Here is a 16,609-nt window from a genome sequence, read left to right as displayed (position 1 = left end):
AGAAATGAGTTGTTAGGCGATTTCATCACTGTGCAAATATCAGAGTGTACTTACACAAACCTAGGTGGTGCAGCCTACTACTGTACTTTTATACGACTAGCTGTACAACAGGTTTGTTTACACCAGTATCACCACAAACAGGTGAGTAATTACACGGCATTAAGATGCTACCATGCTACACCGTCACTAGGTAAAAGGAATTTTTTGGCTCCATTATAATCTTACGGGACCATCGTTGTATATATGGTCCATTGTTGACAGAAAAGTCATTTTGCGGCCCACAACTGTACTAAAAAATGATCTTAACTATTACCCTATTATGAGACTACTCAAAGTGAATTAAATTAACTCTGGGGCGGGGGGGGGTTTCTCTGTATTTTCTGGAAATGTTTTAAGTTAATGCTTCTTCTGGTCTCACTCATATGGGGATACGCTATCATTTTTGCATGAGCGTAAATCATACTTCAAGGCACTTGCTCCTTACTCTCTACTGTATTTCCATTTATAGGAGAAAACCAGAGTACCATCAGGGGAAAGTGACATGCTTAAGAGCAGGAAAACTGTCTGCTGCCCAAGGTAGACACCAATAATCCATCCTGATTTAGGACCACTGTATATTTTGAGCTGAAAGGGACTCTTGATTCTCTGTGGTCTCCTAGGCTTTCAGGAACTTATCAAATCTCATCTTTAAGACAGCTTTAAAAAAATGTCTGTATATATTTATAAAAGAATTTAGGACATTGATAACCAGCAGGAATGAAGAGCTATATGTGCTCTGGTTAAGATATTCCCTGTTCCCTGCTGCTAAAACTCCATCAGCAAGATATCCCTCTCTCTGACCTTATCTCCCACCCCTCCCACCTTTGGAACGCTTCCAGTGTATGATTTAAAACTGTCAGTCACCAGCAAAATACTCGATATATCCTTCACCACTCCTTCAAAGATTCCCTTCAACTTCCTGCTGTAAATGAACACAGATTCCCCCCTAAAGACAGTTTCCTGAAGTTCTACCATTTTCTACAAGAGAGTTATCGCAGGAGATCCACAGACCCATGAGTGAGAGAAATAAATGTTAACTGATGCAAGCCACTGAGATTTTGGAGTTGTTTGCTATGTAGCATGGGCAGCAATAGCTGACCATCCCAGAAATTGATACCAGAAGAGGGGTACTGCCATCACCAAACCCTAAAACTTGTGGCATTGGCTTTAAGATTGGGTGGCAGACGATAGGAAAACACTTATAAGAGCTTGAAAAATGGAGACACACTACGTGACGATGATGTAGTTGCTAAGCAGTCCCAGAAATTATCAGAAGGTAGAAAACATATCAAATGAAGTTTTAGCAGAGACAGCCTAGTTGACTCCCACAGACCTCAAAGTCAGACAAATAAATGTTTTTTTAATTAAACTTATTAGGGTGACATTGGTTAATAAAATTATATAGGTTTCAAGTGTACGATTCTATACTATAATACATCATCTGCATATTACATTGTGTGCTCACCACCCAAAGTCAAATCTCCTTTCATCACCATATATTTGACCTCCTTTACCCTTTTCTATCTCTCCCATCTCCCCTTTCCCTCTGGTAACCACTGAACTGTTATCTGTGTCTGTGAGTTTTTGTTTGTAATAAATGTTTCCTGATATAAGTTGTTGAGCTCTGGGGGTTACCTGCTATGCAACATTACTGCAGCAATAGTTGAGTATCTAAAGCCAGTCACTCACTGTCTACTAGACCCCATTTAAGACATTGTTATAGCAATTTTTCTTGTCCTGAAACCTGTTCTACAGGTTTATTCCCAAAGGTAAACATCCCATGATTTCAAATGGCCAGCAAATCCTACTGGCTCTATCTTTTAAAAACATCCAGAACCTGCTTACTTCTTATAACCTCCAATACCATGTCTTACTCTAAGCCATCGTCATCTCTGACTTGTATTATTGTTAATAGTTTCCTTACTGGTCTCCCTGCTTCCAGGCTTGCCCTGCTACAATCTGTTGTTAACATAGCATAGTAGCCACAACAATTCTTTAAAAACTAGTCAGATTACCCCTCCAATATATTTCCAGGACACTCAGTAAGAGCCAAAGCCACAATCTGCCCACCCCTCTCATCATTTATTCCTCTCCACTGTCACTATGCCCCCCCCCCCCCCCCCAAGATCGCTCCACTCTAGCCGCACTGTCATACTTGCTGGTCCTTGCACACAAGTAAGCTGCTACTGAGAGCCTTTGCACTTGCTGCTCTCTGTGCGTGGAATGTTCTTGCTCCACATATCCAGATACTCACAACTTCTTCAGGTCTTTGCTCCAGTGATGTCTCAGTGAGCACCCTTACCCCTAAGCCTTTTCAAATTACAGCCACTTATTATTGTTTGCTTTTATCTATAGCACTTACCATATATGACCCATGACACATTTTTCTTAACTATTGATTCACTGTCTCCTCAGACAGAATGAAAGATCCAAGAGCTCAGATATTTTTGTTTTCTTTCATAGCTATCTCTCTGGTGCCCACAATGATGCCCAGACACATAATAGACACTTAATAAGTATTTGGTGACTCAACAAATGAGTCTGTAGAAAAAGAGTCAAGTCTAGTTTATATCTTACATTTCAAAGTTATAAACTAATAAACTAGTCACCTAGACTGGAAAGGACAGGCTACAATGAAGAAAAAGATGTATATAGTTTGGGTAAAATATTTTCTTACTTTGGCAATAAGTCTTTCTTATTTTCTCTCATTTATAGCAAAGGAAATAAAATACAAAAACTATGATGACTAGAATTCAACATAATTATATTTAGAGTCTTGGACTGAAGCTTTATTTTCAAAATTACAGTTTTTAAAAAATATTTCTAATATACTAATTATTTTTACCACCACGGAAGATTTCTACCTCCATGGAGGATATTTCCATGTTATACCAGAGCTCCCTAAAAAAATGAATAAAACATTCAGCTCAAATTCTTAAAAAAAAAAAAAGAGATTTACTCAATAACAACCAAGATCAATTTTCAGCAAAGCAGTATATGAAATTCAACTCTACCCTTCAACTATCTTTCATTCCTTAAATGTTAATCTTTCTCCAAACTAAAAATTTAAAAAAAATTAACTACTGCTTGAAGGCTCAGATATTACTAAAAATAACCATTTATCAAGCTATTTTAAAAGAGGAAAAAAATGTAAAAAGAGCTGACAATATTTGTAGATAAGCACAGTACAAGTATTCCTTGAATAATAGCCTGTTTACTTGCCAGGCAAACAACGTATATCTATCAGCCATGAAAATAAATATGACATTAAACTAAAATGAGCACTTCTTATTATCATCAGATATATAAAAAGAATCTAGCCAGTAGATCTAGGTATAAAGTGCATTGCTTCAGTTAATCAAAATTAAATTTTACTTTAGCACATTTTAGAAGGCTACCCCAGAATTATTATTTTATTTTCCTTAAGGGACTCCCCCACCTCCCGCACCCCGGACTCTGCCAATGAGAGAGAGAGAGAGAGAGAGAGAGAGAGAGAGAGAGAGAGAGAGAGAGAATGTGCTCTTTACTTTAAATGCTGAAATGTCACAGGGTACCAAGTCTTCGAAGACCACTTTGATATCCCTCTTTCCCCAAGGAACTCATTACTTGGGTTACAGTGAAGACAGTGCTGACAGCACTACTAGCTCCCTTGTCTAAAACATGGATTTTGTGGGAACTCAGCAAAGTAATCATACCATTTTCAAGTTCAGTTAACAGGTATCTTTTAGCATACTGACAATAAAGTCATTCTATTCGTTTGAAGTAAAGGTTTCAACAGTTTTGTGAAACCTAATGGTGATTTGTATTTCTTATTACTTACCGAGTCCTAAAAGATCGACAGTGGGCTCTGCAGCTTTTTTAGGGCTGGTGCTTTTTTTAGGCTCCAATTGCTGATCTTCTTTCTTCTGCAGCTTTAAAGTAAATAATCAGATTTATTAATTTTTCTTAAATAAACCAAACAAGACTTTTAAGCCCCAATTAATTATACATATTTTTGTTAGTGTAATGAAGCCTAGAACATTTATTACTACATAAAACACAAGTAAACATGATCGTTGAACTTGCAATGACAAACCTTACATATTAGGACTCCAAAGTAGTGAATATACCAATTTCATCTTAATTTAACTGTTCTTAACCATTTAAATCCTTTATGTGAAATTATACCTTTTTTAAGAACAGTATTTCGTATTCTTTGCTAGCTACTGTTACTGTGTGCCCGTTAGCAGAGGATGGATGGGACACGGAGTCCTCAGGAGCAGTTACTCCCCTCATCCACTGGCCGACACGTGAGACACCACTGCACCAAGAAAAGCCTCATGAAATGTTATCTGATCATGTTTTCCTCTTGAGTCCACACTATCAGTTACATTTTACAATAATATTCTTCTAGTTCTCAGGAGCCCAAGTCACAGTTACACATTCCAAACTATCTTTCTCTTTCTCATTTATATGAAAAAATGTTGTGTAGGACAGCATGAAAAACCTACATCTACTGGATTCTCAACTCGAAAGCCTCCCTCTTAAATCAAGAAAATAAAACATTCATTCATTTACTCATTCACTTCTCAAACCATTCCTACAAGATCATTTCCTCTATACCTAAAAACTTAAATTTGTTGTTACATGAGTTCATTTTCTGTTAGCTATACAGATACGTAATTTCCAAGAACTGTATCTTACTATATCCACCTTTACTTGTTTTTAGTCACTACTGTCTCCCTCCATTATTTTTATCAATTAGCCCACCATCACAGATACCAATTCTTTAATAACCTTCTCAAATATAAAATGATCACCCTGCTAACTATATATAATTTTCAGAAGTTTAACATAATCCATCTCAAATTCTCTTTTACTTTTCAACCTCCAATATAGGTAAGACTTACCTTGCTTGGCTAGTAATTCCAAAGGAAGCATAATTTGTAGTAACAAAGTAAGTAATTCTTTTCAACTGAATACTTCTTTCTTTTTTTTTTTTTAACTGCATGACTTTCATTACTATAAACACTCAAATCGGCAAGAGAACTCTGAGCATTTAGTGGCCATAAGCACACAGAGTTCAAATACTCCGAGGCTAGATCCTGGGACCTTCCTGGGACCGGTCTTCATTTGTCACATCCCAGGCTTTAACACTCTGGATATTAGACTTAAGTGTTTTATGCTTAGTAGATACTTAAAAATCTAACCCATGATTAAATGTATAATAAAATTAGAAAGCCTTAAAGTTGAAAATAAATTTAGATATTCTGGCTGAACTTATCCATTTTGAAAATTAACCGAGGTTCAAATATTATATGCCAATTAAGGATAGAATAACTAAAACTTATCTTATTTTCTGTCCCTCAATTTAGAATTCTTTCTTTGGTATAATATTTTATTGAATCTTCTTCCATAGAAAGAAGCATGGAACAGACACCAAACTTGTGACAGTTTCCTTCCTATTTCACTTTCTTCAGTCTAAGAATCAGGAACTTCTTCAGGCTAAAATGATTTCTTTTTAAAAATTCAAATTCTATTTTCCCAACAAATCAGAACTACCTTTTAAAATATTGCTGAGTATGAAATTACCCACTCATTATTTGAAAAGAGGAGAAAAGGCCTAGTCCTCTAGTAATTCTTACTCCCACTCTCAGAACTACTGCAAACAATTGGGAAAATACCTTTTCTTTCAGAAGCCCACACATCTGTATGTATCCTAAGAGCTTCTCTTCTTTAGATTTCAAATGCATAATTTACATGGGTGTTTATCAACGATTTCCACAGGAAACTATGTAATAGAGCACATACACACACACACACACAGTCGTATAAGGTTAAGAGAAACTTGAAGGCAAGAATAAGGGAATATCCTAAACAGAGTTTATTAAACTGCAGGTGCAGCGCACTAGTGGGTTTTGAAATCCATTTTATAGGTAACAATGAAAACTTATTTCTGGCATTAAAAAAACAATGAACTAGAACAGAAATCAGAATGTATTGAACAAAGTAAAGGTAAGTAGTCAACTGTTTTGCACACTTGTGCAACAAGTGAGTGCACGTAAGCTGTACTGGATCACAATGTAAAACACATTTCCTACAGATCACGGGTTGAGAAACACTGCTCTAAAGATGGCCTCCTCCTTTGCTCTTACAGTGAGTCAACTTATAAGAGTGAGGGATATCTACGTCCCAAACCTTACCAACTACTCCAAACAGAGTAGATGGATTTCAACAATTCAGAAATGAATTACCCTTATAATTGGCATCTATCTCATAGATAGTCCCACAAATCATAAAAGCAAGAGTTGTTCACTGTCTTGTATTCGTTCAGCCTGAAATCTTGCTGAGGCAGTACTGTGAATACACTGATGTGTGGCAGAGATAATTTTAAAGGTCACTCTTCTGTTATCTTCATAGTGGTTTAAGTACTCCCTTATACGAGTTAGAGCTACAAAGATTGAATTCAGATGATACTCTTCTTTGCTCATAAATGTAAACGTAAGAAATTAACCTCATTATTTTTATTTTGAAATATATTAAAAGAAAATTCAAGGACAGATACACCAAAACACCAAACTACATCGGTGAGGAATATTCGTGATATTCTACCCAGAAGACTTAATATTTTAGAGCTAAATATCCATAAAAAATATTAATTTCCTATACAATTTCTTTGAGTGACTTTACAATAACAATTAATTCTCATTTATTAAAATTAGTTTTATAGATCTTTGTATAAAATGACAGGAATTAAGTATTTTCCTAGTCTTGGATGAATAATAATATCTAAAAATATAGACGTGGGGGATTAGTAAAAAAACCTTACGAGGATTCAAAAAAAAACCCTAAAACAATCCTCTAAATTATGCAATCCTCTAAAACAAAGATAGATTCAGTGTTTAAAAAAACACAAACTAAAAGTATCTAGATATTGTATTTTACTCCATTATAATGTACATATAAGGCCAATACTGTCACCAATAGATTGAGAGGCAAAGCCTGTTTCAAAAAGGTATTACTTCCAGCCATTAAAGCATGGCCACTGCTGCAGCTGCCCAATACTGCCATATTCTAAAAGCTGACAAGACAACTACTGAGTTTTTGACAAGGAAGGAAGATTATGGATGGCCTCAGATACTGGGCTACAAAGAGACAGACCTCCTTTCTTTACCATATTTTATAATCCAACATTTAAACCATGAAACGTTTAAATTTATCAAAATCAAATCTCAAGAAGTCAGACAGGAAGTTTGGAATAGTTGTCCATTATCCCTCATCACACTTTGCATAGCAACAAGGCAATGTGATGGCCTTTAAATAACCTGGATTTATCAAGCAGGGAGCAGAAGCACCCCATGTTTACCCTGAAATCCCTGTCTCATGCCAAGCTGAAGTCTACTTAGTTTCTACAGCAAAACATATTTGTTGCTCTTTTTTATTTATATAAAGAATTTATATACATCACCAGGTTAATGTGGAGAAAAATTATAAGTAGATTCCCAAAATGTATTCTAGTTAAGCACTTTGCTTAAGAAACGGATGTGTAACAGATTATGCCTTCCGGACAACCTCTTCTAAAATGAAAAAAATCTTTAAGAACGTATCTGATTACTAACAGACTTGCCTAACACACAAGAAGTAATATCACGTTCAGGATATAAAGATAGTAAATGTTAAAATTATTTATACAGAAACTATTAATTTGTATCTTTGTTCTATATCATACCAATTCTGTTGTACCTTGCAAAGAATAACAAGATAAAATTACTTAAGATATTTGAAATGTAGCTATCATATAATGTAAAATACATTAGTACCGTGAAGCCAAATTTTAGAAAACTTAAGAATGAAAATGCTATTATCTTGTTAGTATTTGGAGGCAGGGATATAATAAAGTGTGATAACAGTCAATCAAGATCTTGACGACCACATTTTCCCTCATATATAATAATTGTCACCCTTTTCATAGTCCACATTCAGTTAAGACATCTCAAGCAGTAGGTATAGAATCATTCCACTTTAAGTTTTCCTGCTACTACAAACATCACGTATGGAATTTGCCTTTTAATAAGTAAGGAATGCAGTCAACTGTGAATGGATAAAATTAGGCAATCTATAATTTATTAAACAAAATTTTCTAATAAGCAAGAACATAGGTATACTTAGATAAAGCAATTTTATAAAATGTAATTTCCTTAGATTTATATTGGGCAGATGTCTCATTCAAATTATTAAACCTTTATTAGAAACTTCACTAGCCAATTTTTTTTGTAATTTATAACACTACACAATATAACTGAATCAAAAACTACTTAGTTTCCAACTCCTACATTTAGCACCATTTCCTACCCCTTTAAAGAACAGCTGAGCCTCTAGAATGTGATTCACTATTCTTTAATTGGCCAACTAATGTAGATAATATCATTAGTATATTACAATAGGGAAGCTATACAACTTTCTAAGTTCCAGAATGACAAGTTACATTTTTTTTTTTAATCAACTGACTATGTCTCAGATTGTGCCTTAACTAGTTTGTCTATAATCAGTTCATAGACTCATACAACTAGAAGGGACATCAAATCTATAATGTTCAACTCTTTCATTTTAAAAGTTAAGGATATTAAAGTGATAGGATTTGTCCAAAGGTTCCATAGGTAGTTATAATGGCAGAGGCTAATCTCCTGAGAGACCTCCTTCCCCTGCACCACGATGCACTTTTTAAAATAATCCCCTGCACCACGATGCACTTTTTAAAATAATCCCCTGCACCACGATGCACTTTTTAAAATAATCCCCTGCACCACGATGCACTTTTTAAAATCAATGTCATATTGTTCAAATTTTCAAAAGACCAAGCAACAAAGATTAGTTAAGACCACGTGTCTATTTAACACGAATTAGATTCATCCTTTGAAAATTTGATCATTTGAAAATCTGAACACTATAATACAGATGTATTCAGTGTTTACTGTGCATGATACTAGTTTTCCAGTGACACAAAGAGAAACTGAAATAAAGGAACCACAATCTGATATAAGGAACAAACAATTTTTTAATGCAAGGTAGAATATAAAAACCATATGAAAAGTATATGATGTAAGGGGGGAGGGGGGTGGGAGATGAGGGTAAGGGGGATCAAATATATGGTGATGGAAGGAGAACTGACTCTGGGTGGTGAACACACAATGGGATTTATAGATGATATAATACAGAATTGTGCACCTGAAATCTATGTAATTTTACTAACAATTGTCACCCCAATAAATTAAAAAACAAACAAACTCTAAATGGAAAAAAAAAGTATATGATGCTATACATTCAAAGATGATGGTGGCTATGGGATGAGTAGGACTTTACAAAGTCAGTGATATTTACTCTGAGGTCCTTAGGAAAGAAAGGAATCTAAGATAAGGAGGTAGGAGTCTAAGATACAAAGGTAGGAGTTGGTAAAGGCACCAAGGCACCAAGTGAAGAAAACGGAGCATAGAAGGGTGGGAAAGACAGTGGACATATCTGACTAACCTCTACATGTTAAGTGTAAGGAAATAATAAAAGATAAATCTGAAAATGTGAGGGCCACACTGTGGAAAGGGCCTGAATAGCCAACCAGAGCTATTAGATAGGCCACCAATTTTCAAAGAGAGTAGTAAAATCAAAGATGTTACTCCTAAGGAAGTGAGTTGTGCGTGTGAACCACAATGAGGAAGAAAAATCTCATCACTACCACTGTAGGCATGGGTGTGTGTGGCTGTGACATGATCAGAGCAATTTAGGAAGATTAATATTCATCTACAGCCTCATTACAACTTGAAATAGCAAATGTTTTCTAGTAAGTTGCTCAAAACACATAATTCCTACAATACTACCTCATATGGGTGCCTTTTGAAATTTTTATAGGATTTAACCTTTGTTAAACTATTTAGTAAACATATATGAATGACAAGTTACTCAAAAACTGCTGGGTTGTACATCATCATATATACTGCTAAAAAGCAGAAAAAAAAATGCGAATACGGTATCATTCATGTTGCTCACCCATTAAAGAAAGCCATTCGATTGTGTGCTATCAATACATTAATAAAAATTACTCTTACATTCCTACTATAGATTGACAGCTATAACTATATGCTTGCATGTGTGTGCTTTCACAACCAAATTATATACGATCGTGTTTAAAACTATTTTACGTGAGAAGTAATCTTACACATAACGCTTATTTGTTCCCAATATCTTTTGTTTTATTCAGAATCTTCCTAAAGTCTCCCTTTTTCTTTTTTACCATGCTTCATAATATACTTATAGATCATTTATCTAACAGTTTATCTATAGAGATTATTACCTCTAATATCTCTCTTACATGGCCAGTCTAAGAAAATTTTCCAGTATTGTGGAATCATTGGATATGATGATACAGCATATTCCATATTTGGACAATACTAAATTTTAGAAAGCTTACTCTTCAGGCAATTTGTAATGCGTACACACTTATCTCTTTTCTCCACGACATGGTCAAGCAGAAAACAAATGGAGGAATGAATAAGTAGACCACCGACCCTCTCAGCAGTCATAGCAGACCACTAATTCATACCCAGCCCTCGGTCATCTAAAATTCCTTGACATTTTCTTTTGTGCTACTGTATTCATGGCAGTCGAGGTTTGGATGCACTTATTTCAGAATTTTATTGTTATCCAATTTGTTGGTATTTTGTGTATAAGATTTTCTAAGGAATTGATTCTGTCATGCAATGTCTTAACTAATCTTTGTTGCTTGGTCTTTTGAAAATTTGAACAATATGACATTGATGTACTCAGTTAATAAAAATGCTGAAAAGAACAAAGTCCAGCATTGAGCTCCGAAGAATGCAGCGAACTCCATTGACATTGATATCATTTCTACTAACCGGACTTCTCTGGGTAAAGCTGTCCAGCCAGCTCACAATCCACCTACAATCTGACCATCAGGCTCACCTGTCTACATCTTGACCAGAGCTGTATCTAAGAGTCCTGACCAGTAAACTTCGACAGGAACTGTTCTCATGGAACCCATGCAGATAACTAGCGAGTGCTGTTAACACTTTGAAAAAAGAAGTCATCTAAAAGCAAAAATCCCATTTGAATTTTGCACAGAATTCATGTCAAGTTCAAAGATACAGCATTCATAATCCGCTTACATTTTCCTTCTAAAAATCTGGACATTTGCCTATTTCTAATCTTCTGGTTCCCATCTTGGCTTGTACAGTTTCGTAAAGAATGACTTACGTATATACCTCTTTATACATTGGGTCTGCAAAACTTTTCATTATTCAACACAAACACAGAATGCCTACATTGGCAAGTTTCCTTAAAACAGTATTTACCGTAGGATTTTTGTAATTAAGTAAAATAATATAGAGAAGGCTGGCATATAACAGGTGCTTCATAAATGGGAAGCTGATGGTGGTTGTGGTGGTACCATTTATAATTTTTGCCAGGTCCTGGAAGTACTAGGGATACAAAGATGAGTAAGACATGGTTCCTAATCTTAAGAAGCTTATAATCTAGACAAGCAAATGTAATTTTGGTTCACTGCAGATCAGTGCAATGATGGAGTTAAAGTTCTCTGGACACTCCCAGGAATGGTGTGCTTAAGCTCAGCATGTGTCTGAGTGATGTATTATGAGATGGGGACCGTATGTCCTGGTTTGCTCAGGACAACTCTAGTTAATGCTTGTATTCCAACTTAACTGTTAATGGTGCTTGCTTCCACTCTTACAAGTATCCAGTTTCAAATACTCATCTCAATTATACTTAGAGCCATTGCCCTGAGACACGAATCGGCCACAATACTGCTGGACTTATGTGCAGATGGGTTCCTTTCCTGTCAGCAATAGGTAATTACCGCTCCTTGAGGGAAGAATGATCCTTCAAAGTACTGGGAGTTCTGTGGACTACATGCAAAAGCCCAGTCGGCCTCTCGGTAGTGGATCAGCAAGACTTAAAACAAGTCAGTAAATCCGACAGGAGTGGGTTATATTTATATCAATGCCCTTAATATTCATTTTACTATTGTTATCCTTGTTTTACACAGTAGTCTGGAGGTTTGCAGAAAAGGAAAAAGAGGACTTTTTTTTTTTCATTTTTTCCCCCTAATAATTACCATTTAGTTATTAGAAAAATTATGAAAGAAAGAAAAAAATTAGCCAAATATTGAAGTTTTAAACCCAGGTTGGACACTTGTCAGGTGTGACTTTGAGCAAGTTCCTTAATATCTTGCGCAGGGTCGGCTTCATGGCCATGTAGCCTGTGCTGTCCCACAGAGCCCCAGGAGAGGTTTAATTCTCTGCTGCTGCATCTGCATCTTGAAATTCTTAATTTTATCTTTGAATTTGATTTTGTAAATCCAGTGGGACAAAAGAACATAAGCTTAACACAAGAGATCAGTGCACCACGTGTGCCCCCACCGTTCCTAGCCGACTATTTGCATACAGTGCTCACAAGGTTCCAGGAGCACAGAATTCCTGTGTGAGGACCTCAGCAATCACAAAGCAGGAGTATGAGGGCTATGGCAGAGTAAGTAAGCAGGGTGCTGACAGCCCTAAAAGGCCACGCTTTCTGTTCTTACCAGAACTTACTCTGAAAGCAGAAGGCAGCAGCAAAGGTATACTAAGAAAGACCAAAAAACTCCTAACCTATCTTTTCTTACTTATGTCACTTCCCTCTATCAGCCAACCATTTACAGGGACAATCATAACACAGAAGAAAAGAGAAAGAACTGACAGTTCCTTTTTCTTTCAGTCCTTCTTCACTCATCAGTCAACCACAGGTAGGGAGTGTTGATTATGTGCATATCAAGAAGTGAAATAAAAATAGAGTTAATTTTGTGCATTGTTCTCGCTATTCCAGTAAAAACAAAATATGTATCCATGTACAACATAAGAAATACAATACAAATTTTAATGATTCTATGTGAGTTAAATGCTCTTATGTATGCAAAACTTGCATTGTACAATATAAAAATGAATAATAAAATTCATGTTAATATAAATTTAAAATTTTTCTTTACTTAGAACAGTAAATAGCAAGTAAAAAGCACCTTGATAAATGAAAAGGCTGCAGAAGAAAGAAAAAAGCTTTATATTTTAGTACATTCAGTGGTACTTTTCTCTTTTTTTTTTTATCAAGGGGCCTCTAATTTTCATTTTGGTCTGGTCCTGCAAATTATGTAGCTGGCTCTGTCTCTGAGCCTCAGTTTTTGATTAGTAAAATAATAATAATACCTGTCATATTGACCCATGGATGCTAAAATAATAATTAAGATAATTATAACAAGATTTCCAGTTTCTGTTCTGGCATGGAAGCAGCTTGAAAGTTACTACTCCATCTAAACAAGTAAAAAAGTTGAACAAACTGAAAAATCAACAATTCTTTTTAGATACATTAGATGAGTGAGGTCATGGACAAGTCATAGCCCCCAAAATTGGAGACAGGAAAACACAGAGAATTAAATAGTGGAGCAAAGATTTTGTAGGTTGTCAGACGAACACTTATCTTATTAGGGAGATCACTTCAAGGACATTGTAGATGCCTGACCCCTGTACTGTACTGTACACCTGAGGCTGAAGCTGAATAACAATGAATGTCAACTATAATTATATATATATATATATATATATATATATATATATTCATATTCGCAGGATGTGGAGTACAGCATAGGGAACAGAGTCAGTGGTACTGTAACAGCAATATACGATGTCAGAGGGGTAGTAGATCGGGGGAGGGAAGTTATCACTTTGTAAGGGGTAATAATGTCTCGGTATTACATTGTTTTGTACACCTGAAACTAAAATATATGTGTGTATGTACACATACACACACACAAAATTAGTGGAGCAGACATCCAGCACCAAGGTAGGAAATCTGAACTGTAATTGACAAACTGCTCTGTGCACAAGTCTGAGTCAAAAAGTGCAGGGGAACCCCCGTCATATGGAGGCCGTCACATTTTTGTGTTTTACCTCCAGAAGCACAACCAAGGTTCTCATCGTGAAGAGGAGAGAAAAACGTCCTCTGACTTTGGCATGGGGAAGGGAAAAATAACCATTCTGAAATATGCCACAGCATTCTGTTCTTAACAAAGTCTGCCTTCAAGAGAAACTCTTTCACTATAGCCTAATCTACTGGAGTTTTAACAGAGCCTAGCCTACTTGGGGGGAGGTAAATACCCAACTTCAGCCACCATGCAGCCATCCTGTCCCACCTACAGTTGGGAAAAAGCAGAGGTCCATGTGAAGTTCATAGCTCAGGGATACAGGCTCCCTAAAAGGCTGAGATCCAATCACAGGACTAAGGAATGCTTCCCCTCCTCCCACATTTCGCCACCACAGTACTAAAGGCCTAGTTACCAGAATTCCTTTCACCTACTACAAGATGTTCAGCCTTTCAACAATAAACTACAAAATACACTAAAAGGCAAAAGCACAGTTTGAAGAGGCAGACCAAGTATCAGAACCAGACTGAGGTATAGCAGGGACCTTGGAATTATCAGACAGAATTTAAAACAATTATGATTAATATGCTAAGGGCTCTAATGGAAAAAGTAGACCACATACAAGAATAGATGGATAATGTAAGCAGAGAAATGGAAATTCCAAGAAGGAATTTAAAAAATGCTACACTATAAAAAATGCTACAGGTGAAAAACACTAACAGAAATGAAGAATGCCTTTGATGGGCTCATTAGTAGACTGGACAAGGCTGAGGAAAGAATCTCTGCACTTAAGGGCATGTCAACAGAAATTTCCAAAATAGAAAAACAAAAAAGACTGGGGGTAAAAAAAAAGAAACAGAATTTCTAACTGGGACAAATATAATAGGTGTAACATACACACATAGGGGATGCCAGAAGGAGAAGAAAGGCAGAAAAGAACAGATGGAATATCTGAGGCTATAATGACTGAGAATTCCCCAGATTAATGTCACACGTCAAATCACAGATCCAAGGAGCTCAGAGAATAAATACCAAGCAGGTTACATGCTAAAACAAAACCGTACACCTAGGCACTTCATTTTTAAATTACAGAAAATCAAAGATAAAGAAAAAATCCTGATAAAGAACTAGAGGGAAAAAAATACTTAACCTATAGAAGAACAAAGAATTACTTTTACCTTCTCCTAGAAACCATGCAAGCACGTCAAATATTTAGTGTTGAAAGAAAAACCCCCACAAACCTAGAATTCTGTATCCTGTGAAATGAGCCTTCAAAAGTGAAGGAGAAATAAAGACTTACGCAGACAAACAAAAATTGAGGGAATCTGTTGCCAGTAGACTTGCTTTGCAAAAAAATGTTAAAAGAAGTTCTTCAGAGTGAAGGAAAATGATATAGGTCAGAAACTCAGAACTACATAAAAAAATGAAGAATATTAGAGAATGAGTAAGTGAAGGCAAAATGAGATATATATTACAACAGTGCTTTGTAAACTGTAAAAATAAAAAATTATAAACATTTGCGATTTCAATACTACTATAATTTAACTCTTCCTTCTCTCTTTCTTATAATCTCAAGAGCTGATGGCTTTATGTATCATAGGATCAAGTACGATGACCAAAACAGAATTAACAAACATAATTTGAGTGGTACTATATAACGTCAACCTGTTTTAGCAGACACCTTACATTGTTTCAAGATTTCCTTTATAGTCAGGTTGGGAACTTTCTAGAAATCATTAGCAACTTATTACTGGATCACAAGAAACCTAGTAGAGAACTTCATCCTTTCACTGTTTACTTTAAGATGATGCATTAAGTCTATAGTGCAAACAAAAAGTTCAGTGTCAGAAACTTAATTCTCAAACACAGAGGTTTTTATTTAAATCTCTTGGTTTTAATAAAGTAAAATATCTAATAATAAAATAAAATCACTGTTAATAAAGAACAGAGTATTTTACAGCTACTTTATTTCAGAATGTTGTTTTATAGTTATTAATGAGATAACATTATTTGATACTTAGTATATCTAAATTCATAAGGATTCTAGTAATTTTTAGGTAATAAACCCATCCAAAGATATAATTTAATGTTACCACAACCAGTACAACCACAATAACAGCTTCCATTTATGGAGTTCACATGCAGTAAATCCATGTTTACTTGCCAGTAATCTAAGAGTCACATTGACATATAAGGATCTGGAGACTGTGCTCCTCAAGTTGAAGGCCTGCACCGCTACTACAGTTACTACCACCGCTGCTGCCCTTACTACAAACACTACTACTATTACTCTCTCCTTCCTCCCCGCTCTTCTCCACTAGCTTACAACCCAACCTGGTTTGGCCTCCTTTTCTCCTGAAGAATGGAAATTCTCTCCCTTTGGCACTTACCCTGTTTCCCCGAAAATAAGACCTAGCCGGACAATCAGCTCTAGTGCGTCTTTTGGAGCAAAAATTAATATAAGACCCGGTCTTATATATAGTAAAATATATATATAGTAAAATAAGACCGGGTCTTATATTAATTTTTGCTCTAAAGGACAATCTAGAGCTGATTGTCCGGATACGTCTTATTTTCGGGGAAACACGGTAGTTGTGGCTACTTCAGAATAAAACAGTG

At 35.7% G+C, this 16,609-nt stretch overlaps 1 protein-coding gene across 2 annotated transcripts in view; it reads right to left on the bottom strand.

The window, feature by feature from the left end:
- SMAP1 (small ArfGAP 1) overlaps window positions 1–16,609 on the bottom strand; it is a 131,322-nt gene that overhangs the window by 21,887 nt on the left and 92,826 nt on the right. For both annotated transcript variants that reach the window (XM_019749321.2, XM_019749322.2), the window contains one exon: window positions 3,860–3,950. In XM_019749321.2, coding sequence (XP_019604880.2) covers window positions 3,860–3,950 — 91 coding nt within the window. The remainder of the gene's footprint in view (window positions 1–3,859; window positions 3,951–16,609) is intronic.

Source organism: Rhinolophus sinicus, linkage group LG05 (genome assembly GCF_036562045.2).
Source record: "Rhinolophus sinicus isolate RSC01 linkage group LG05, ASM3656204v1, whole genome shotgun sequence".
Taxonomy (NCBI): Eukaryota; Metazoa; Chordata; class Mammalia; order Chiroptera; family Rhinolophidae; genus Rhinolophus; species Rhinolophus sinicus.
This window is presented reverse-complemented; position numbering and strand designations above follow the sequence as displayed.